Here is an 8,748-nt window from a genome sequence, read left to right as displayed (position 1 = left end):
CTATGAGTAACTTGGATTTTTATAGATAGCAAGTACATCATTAGTTCTAACACAATGTCTTGCATTAGCAATACCCATTTTACTACTGATTATAAATGAGTCAGTGCTGAGATGGTCGAACTTCGCTGATTGGTAATAAAAATAAGATCATATATGGATGGTACATGTATTCTCTCTTTTTCGTCTTACGGTCTAGGCGAAGACCTTATAAATGTTTAAATTTGAAATAAATATTTAAATATTTAAATTTATTTATTTATTTAATTATTATCTATTTTTGTTTAATAGATTTTTTTAAAAAATATTTTTAAATTAGTATTAATGAGATTGCCGATAATCTAAATTCATCGATATATTCCAGCAAATTAAAAAAAAAATAATGCAAATACCACTGTTTACTTCATCTAGTTTTTCCATTTTAACTGTTGCTACGAGATTGTAATTAAAGCCTTCTAAAACGATGGGAAGCCAGAACAATGGGCCAACATGGCCTATTCTCTTTTGGACTGTTCTCTCTCTGTTTTTTTTTTTTTTTGAATAGTTATTATTTTAACATATAGTGGACTGTTCTCTCTCTCTGTTTGCGGATGGGTGCAAAACTACGGTGGACCTCGTGGACATGACATTTCCAAATTTTGACATTTTTTTTTATTATTTTAGTCCTGATTGCTTTGAATTTTTTAAAGCACATGTTATTTGACATCATTCCACTTAAAAAAGGATGACAATCGCTAATTTATTATAATTTTATGCATGCTCCAATACTATTTCATATTGGTGCTCTTGTTTCTAAAGATGTAGAGCTTGTTTCAATTGGCTCTAATCTTTTCGAGGAGTTTGCTTCAATTGATCAAGATAGGGAAATTAATTCAGGTCCAAAACAATGTTTTCAACCATAAATCTCAAATTTGAAATGGGAAACAGTTCTTCCATATCCGGGAGGAAGAAGAAGAAGAAGAAAACAGAGCGAGAGCGAGAGGGGGGGCATTCCAATTCGATCGAGGGGTGGTTTTCTTACAGGTGGGATCTAAACTTGACCTAGCAAGCACGCTTGTTTTGAAATATTCAATATGGGTACGAGTAAGACTAATTCTTAAAAGTTTATTTTTTTTAATGGGTTTTATTCAGATTTTGTTACTGTGTTTTTTAATTAAAATCCCATTCATCTTATATATATATATATATATTGAGTCTTCTGTATAGATGGATAGTTATGGAGGCATATAACAGTAGTATATATATGTATGACAATACCTATATATCTGTTAAAATAATTATTTTATTTTTAAATTATATAATTGAAGAAAAAAATTAAAAGCGTAAAAATTAATCTAGTCTGATTTATTAAGTTTTCCTTCTCTCATTTAACTTATTTTATTTTAGTCATTTAACTTTCACCTTGAACACGAAGATGTTAAAATATAAGAATTATTGGATTGCGGGTCGTAAACATTCTAACTAATATATACTCTGAAAAAGGGTATTATAATAAAAATAAAAAAGGTTGATTCAATCAAAATAAAATAAAATAAAAGAGCGGGTAGACTAAAAATCTCTCTCTCTCTCTGTTTTTTTTTTTTAATATAAAAGAAGATGTTCGAATTCGAAATCTTTTAAAAGATCGAGATAAATAAAGTCAATAATATTAATTAAATTATAACTCATCAACAACTTCCCCGTTGAGTTACAACTTTGTAGTGTGCATGTGGGAAATTTGAAGCAAATTAACATATTGATCCAACAAAACACGAGTGTACGTAGGGATTTGCATCAAATATCATGCAGAGGAAGCTCAACTAATAGACGTAAATGATTTATTATTATTTGTTTTTGTCTCCTCAAACACTCTTTATTTTCACTCCATATGAAACAAAAGCCGAGCCAAACAAAGCTGGGAGCATTCACAGTGGAGATTCAGCATGTGGCGTGTTTCTCATATGATTTATTTTGTTATTTAAGCCGAAGACAGTATTGGCCCGTGAGTTTCTTACATGTTTTGTGTGTGTGTGTGTGTGTTGGAAATTGGAATACATGGGATGGAGTAGACTGAACCATTCCTTGTCTGACAATTCGAAAGCAGTCGAGTATGAAACCAGGGAGTGCGTGCGTGCTGGTCTACAATTGCGAATGCTCATTTCTACGAGCACCCAAGGTGATGGATAATATAGGAACGAAGAATAGGATCCTGTGCTGGGCTGTTATCACTACTAGGCCCGTTGGACTAACATGAAGACCAACAATTCCGTGGGCGGCGCAGTACAGTGTGATTGCAGGCTCGCAGACGCGTCGGCATTGGTGGCTCAACTTTAAGCCTTCCCTTCCAGTCCCGATGTTCGGACTCTGAGTTGTTGACTTGTTGATGCTCACAGCCGCGTACCACGTCATTGCTGAGTAGAGTACACCAATACACAGGAGCTGAGTTCTATTATTATTGATCATTTCCTGGTCAATACTATAAAGACAGGGAAGATAAACAGGCAGTCAGAGGGGATGTGTATTTGACAAGTAAGTTCTGCCATGGCAACATAAGGGAATTAGTTTCCTTTATGACGGCCTTGCTTACGTCTCTCTACGTCTGAAAATGCTACTTCATCACCCCTAATATACCATTACCACACACCCACTTTTTTACTTTATTAATAGCAAAGGCTCCGCAATTTCCCTTCATATTCTCTCCTTGACGACACACCCTGTATCTAGCTATCCTCCTCCTCAAATCTTCTCCAGCACTGCCGAATCAAAACCCTTTCCCAGCATCTCACGTCTCTCTTCTAGAACAGCTGCAACCCGGCCTCGGAATCAAATATAGAAGGAATAACAGATGGGTGGTTGTTTTTCTTCCTCTTTCTTGGGCGAAGATTCAGAGCAAGTTCGTCCTCAAACCGCCAAAGTTATTTCAATTCATGGTGATCTTCGCGAATACTATCTCCCTGCCTTTGTTTCTCAAGTTCTTCAGGCTGAAATTGCTTCCTCTTCCTCTTCTTCATCGTCATCATCTTGGTTTCTCTGCAACTCCGACCTTCTATTATACGATGAATACATTCCTGCCCTAGATTCAGATGTCCCTCTCCATGCCGATCAGATCTATTTTGTGCTTCCTAAATCAAAGCTCCAACACAGGTTAACCTCTTCAGATATGGCAGCTTTGGCTGTCAAAGCTAGCCTAGCCCTTCAAAACTCCTCTAACAAGGACCCCCGTCGCGGCAAGAAAGCCCGGATTTCTCCTGTTTTGTTAGTTAATCCTGATCATGAACACCAGGGACAAAACGTTGTCAAAGTCAGCTTTGACAGGAAGCCAAAGCCACAGGTCCAGCAGCGGCAGCCAGCTAATCCCATTGTGTTTTCAAGATCCGGTTCTGTTAGAAAATTTCAAAAATATACTTCCAGACGAGCAAAATTGGCTGTTCGTTCCTTTAAGCTCAGATTAACCACCATTTACGAAGGGACCGTTCTTTAGTCAAAGATTCATTCATTTCTTTCTTTCTTAGCTTGATCACGGGAGGAATACAATCCGATTTTGGAAGAAAACAAAAAACTCAGGATTTCGTTAGTTTTTTCCTTGCATATTATTTTACCTTTCAATTTGTATCGTATAAATTTATACTCTCTATGTAAAAACAATATTACGCATAGCTTTTTTTTCACTTACAGGTGCTTACATGGACTTTGATTGTTTGATAATTATCAATCCTTGCAGAGATTTAATTTTCTTATACTGGGATTACTCTAATTTATATAAATATATTATAATAGTGTGATGTACATTATGGTTATATTTTTTGATTTTATTATGCTTTTAATCTTAAATTAAGATAAGAGCTTATATTAAAAAAAAACTGTAATTTATATATATTTTTTAAAAATTTAGTTTTTCAAATAATGTAATAGGTGGCACAATGCCAAAAACAAATTTATTAAAGAAGAAAAGATATTTATTTCAAGTTAGTTTGATTAATGGAAAAAAAAAGGTTTTGTCTGGAAAGGTTGGGAAAAATGTGAAGGTGTCTTTTTTAGGAAAAATTTGAATTTTATTTTAAAATTATTTTCTTTATTTTTAGATGGTTTTTACTTTTTATGTTAAAAATTAATTTTAAAAAACTAAAAAATTATTATTTTAATATATTTTTAAATAAAAAATATTTTTAAAAAACCACTCACACTCACCAAACTCCAAAACGACACCATCGTTAGCTGCCGTTCGAAACGCGGACACACACATTTCAAAAACGACAGCCACAAGTTAAGAACTTTTCTAGCTCATGTCCTCAATTTTTTTCTTCTTTTGCAAGATTTTCACACGGGAACCCCGTCCTGGGTTTTGAAAGTCAAACATATGTGCAGGAGAAGCAACGATATTTTTCATTGAACGCAGTTATTGTTCAACGATAATTGGTATCTAGCTGCCCCTGCAGTACCGTCCAGACCACCTACATTAATCCTCATGCGTCACCTTGGTTTTTTGTGACTCATTCATTTATATTATAATCACAATATCGTGCTGTTTTGTCTAGCTATGGCCTTCATTTTAACACCAAATTAAACTCACTTCGTAGACCATTGAAGATATAGCTAGCTAGTTCTTGAAACATCAAGAAGAGAAATCCTTTTGGGTTCTTGAAGTTACTCAATTTAAAGAGGAGCTAGCTAGTTCATCAGAAGCCATGGAAGAAAGAAGAATGATTTGTTTGATCAATATTACACTGCTTTTTTAGATCTTCCAGCACTCACCATCATCTTCAGTTGGTATGTGTGTTTATTGTCTGAATGGCCGTTTGGTCAATCTAGTCTTTTCAGACTGTGGAGAGCAAAGGCTCTCTTCTTACTCTTGCTCACAGATCTCTTCCAGTTGTTTTTCATGTACTGTTGAGGCAGGCAGTGTTTGTCGCATTTCATTCCTTTATAGAAAATGAAAAGCAAAAAAATGATCAAGTTTCATGGTTTAGGATATTACTTGGGAGCCCAAAAATTCTAGTAAAGTTCAGAAAGGATACGAACTTAGTTTCTTGCTCAAGATGAACGTCAGTAGCCATGTTGAGATCAAGAGGAAAAGTGGGTTCTGGAGAGCTCTTTAGTAATAAAAAAAAAATACTTGGTGGATACCTGAAACCGAGTAGATTCGGGTTGGGTTCAGGTAAAGAAATTAGATTCAAGTTTTTACATGAACATTGCATTAAAAACTAACCCGTATAATCCCGGACTGCAGCTTCTATGATGTACTTGCTAAAATGCATTACAATATTGAAGCTGGGTTTATTGGCAATGCATTAAGACTACTGCTAAAGATGAAAAGAATTAACTTTAAAATTTGACTTTTTTTCTTGTAATGTCTGATTCTCCTACGCTCATGCATTTGGAAAAAAAAGAAAAGAAAAACTCACTACTACTGTGATCATAGACTGTAGGAGCTGAAGTAATTAATTCTGCTGAGGATCATGATGTGATTTATCTTTTAAATTCGATGTCCCACTAGTTCACGGTTTGAGAGCATGCATTAATTAATGCAAGTTGAATGTTGCCAGGGCATCCATTATCCCATGTCAGAAAAACCCGTGCTGCTCGCTCTGACCTCTCCCGCCGGCATCCACAAATATTAATTACTACTACAAGTACAGCTTGTTCCAATGTCAACCTTGTTTTAATACGTGTCACCAGGAAAACAGTTAATTAGGCCGCTGAAGTCTGAAAACAGGATTCCTTAAATTTTATTCAAGAGAGCAGGCACCATAAATCATGCAGCTTGCCGCAATTAGTTTACGGTCGTAATCAATTGGTGGAGGTCAACGATCCCCTGCCATACACGGTAAATGGAACGCAAAACGCCACCCATGCTTGTTTTTTTTTTTTTGCATGTTCAACGCTCTTATTATATGGTTTCATACTAACATAATTTTTTTAAATTTATTGACTATTCAAGTTCGATCATATACACACGTACACTCATACAAGGATCGATGGATATGTATACACGTCGTCGTCGTGATGAAAATCATATTTATGTTCATACTTGAAAGGATCATTCATGCATGTAATTGGGATCAAATTTGTGCCCTCCAAACCACATCTAGGGGCCGCAACACTAATAGTAAACAAACTCCAGCTTGATGATTCATTCAGACGATAAACAATACGAGGACCCAGAACCCTTTAAACATGCATGGAGATTTGATGCATTTCTCTTAATCTCCGGCCACTACTCATTTCCTTGATGATGTTCAGTGCCATGATTAAATTCAATTGATTAATTCTTGAGGGGCAAGGAACAATTTTCTCATCTCCTTTTCTCTGCACGTCTAACTTCTTACTATTTGTTATAAACCGTTACGCTTCCCAAACATTAACTCCTTTCTATTAAACTTTGTCAGTAGACCTAATTTAATATTCAAATATTAACCTGTCAATGCAGTAAAAAACTCATATCCACCTTGTCCGTTATAAGTCATGATTGTTATCAATTGTTAAGCTAAATAACTTATTAATTACACATCCTCAATTATTGTCTTTTGAATAATGTAGCATACACTCTATTGAACTTTGAGCACAGTTTTTTCTGGATTGTATCAAATTATCAATGTCTTCATTTATTTCACCATTCAATATAAATAACAGTTTTAATTTTACTATTTGCAACCCATGTATAAATCATGCATATCCTTTAATTTTTTAAGATTGATTTAATACCTTTGTAAATAAACAAATATAGTAATGTCATTAGCCCATTTTTAGGAATTAGCTTCAATATCGGGTAACTAGTTCCACCACTTATTATTGAGTAACTAGTTCCTCATACATTAATATTAATGTAGAAACATTTCACATTCAAAGAACTTGTAGCTACTTGACTTGATAAATTTATTAAATAAAAGTATTAAGGTGTCAAGCACCTATCTCACGATAATGTCCAACAACTTCTAAATTAATAATAATAATTAGTGTACGCTCCACTAATTTAAATTCAAGCATGACATATCCATGTATCGCATTCTTAATTATGCCTAAATCTTAACATTTACACATTTATAATTTCTCATGCTACCTTCTCTATTTGGTATCCCTTTCTGATTTATTGCAAGTATCTCATATATAGACACACACACACACATGCATATCTATGTATTTCATAATAACATAACATTTTACTTCTTTTCTCATTTGTTACATCATTATCAATACCAATTGTGTGTACTTTTCTCAAGTACATTTAAACTCATCTATTTTAATGATGTACACTAAATAAATACATCATTAAAATGATATCAACCACACATATGTATTTAAAATTCTTCTATTGTCAAAGGTGTTTCCCTTACTCTTTTTTATTATGGCCAAAATCGATGTCTCTTATTTATCAAGTGCCCTTCTTCCTATTCTTCTCAAGTTTAACATGTTCCTAGACTTCATAACATCGTTTGACTTCTGTCATTCAATTTTCACAACAAGCATTCAATTACATTGAAAAAATCAATTCAAGATTATAGCCTTATAAATACACAATCTCATTCCATGTCACCATAATTTTACTAAAAAGGTATTCATCTTAAGCATGTATATACAAGATACACAAATGAAGAACCTCCCAGTAACTTTTCCATTTGGCTGAAATATAAGCCTTATGTTCATTAACACTCTTCTTCCATTCTTTCCTCAACTTTACATGTTATCAAGCCCATACAATATGTTATAGTTTATTTTACACAAATCATAGTCATATATACCTAAACTTCACCCATTATTTGTTTAAGAATGTATTTTTTATGCTTATTCACATAATAATTATCCCTTCCAAACAAGAAATCACACCCAATTTCAAGCAAAAAATTAGAAATGACAAGTCCTGAATTGATTTGGTCTAACCAAACATGAATATTGTTTGGTGTTTTGATCATAAACAGAGTTATTGGGCTTAGTTTGTCTTGTTGGAAAGCTAAAACATAAAATTACAACTTTTATAAAGAACAAAACACCCAACTATACCGTTTGAAAGCTTAAAATAACAAATCACAATAACATCCAAAATCTATCTAGGAGTTATATCGGTTTAGATCTTTACTTAATGTTTAGCTGATATTACGAGTCGCAGATATCAAGACCAGTTTTTGTGAAGACCATTTTGATTTCAAAGTTAGCATTCATATCTAACTTTTATGAAGATACCTATCCAAAATGCCATTAATTTCAAGTTCTAATTTCTGTTAGAAGACAAGTAATAAATTTGTCTGAAATTTTAGCTTCATGAAGAATATAAGTTTGGCAAGCAACTAGATGTTTTCCTTAATCCTTAAATGATTTTACTCATATGTACACATTCAATTCATCTTAATAACATATAATTTCATAAATTTCAGTCATAATATAACTCTTCCATGGACAACCACAAACTTGATTAAATTCTTGAAGATTTTTTTTCAAAGCCTTCGTTTTTTTTTAATCTTTGTTCATGTTTTTACAACGCTAACTTGTTATGAGTTCATTCAATTTAGAATTTCCATTCAAAATCACATGAACCCTAGAAAATCACAAATTAAAGATTTTGTTCCCCTAAGCTTTAAATTAAACACAACTTAAAGAAATTAGATTACTAGAACACTTTACCTAATGATCTGAGAAGAGTTCCTTTCAAGCTCCCTCCTCCTTCTACAACCATGTTTCTCTCTCTCTTGTTCTTCTTAACCCATAAATTCTTGGTGTTAATCTCTTACAACAAACCCTCACTTCTACTTTCCTAAGTTAAAGCTCTATTAACACTTTAAG

The 8,748-nt window shown here is 33.4% G+C and overlaps 1 protein-coding gene across 1 annotated transcript; it reads left to right on the top strand.

Moving 5' to 3' along the window:
• Positions 1-2,452: 2,452 nt before the first annotated feature.
• LOC133694260 (uncharacterized) lies at positions 2,453-3,644 on the top strand. The gene has a single exon (XM_062115752.1). It carries the CDS (start codon positions 2,822-2,824, stop codon positions 3,455-3,457), a length of 636 nt encoding a protein of 211 aa, XP_061971736.1. The 5' UTR covers positions 2,453-2,821; the 3' UTR covers positions 3,458-3,644.
• The last annotated feature ends 5,104 nt before the right edge of the window (positions 3,645-8,748 follow it).

Source organism: Populus nigra, chromosome 5 (genome assembly GCF_951802175.1).
Source record: "Populus nigra chromosome 5, ddPopNigr1.1, whole genome shotgun sequence".
In the NCBI taxonomy this organism is placed as follows: Eukaryota; Viridiplantae; Streptophyta; class Magnoliopsida; order Malpighiales; family Salicaceae; genus Populus; species Populus nigra.
The sequence above is the reverse complement of the archived record's forward strand: the minus strand, read 5'-3'. Positions and strand labels throughout refer to the sequence as shown.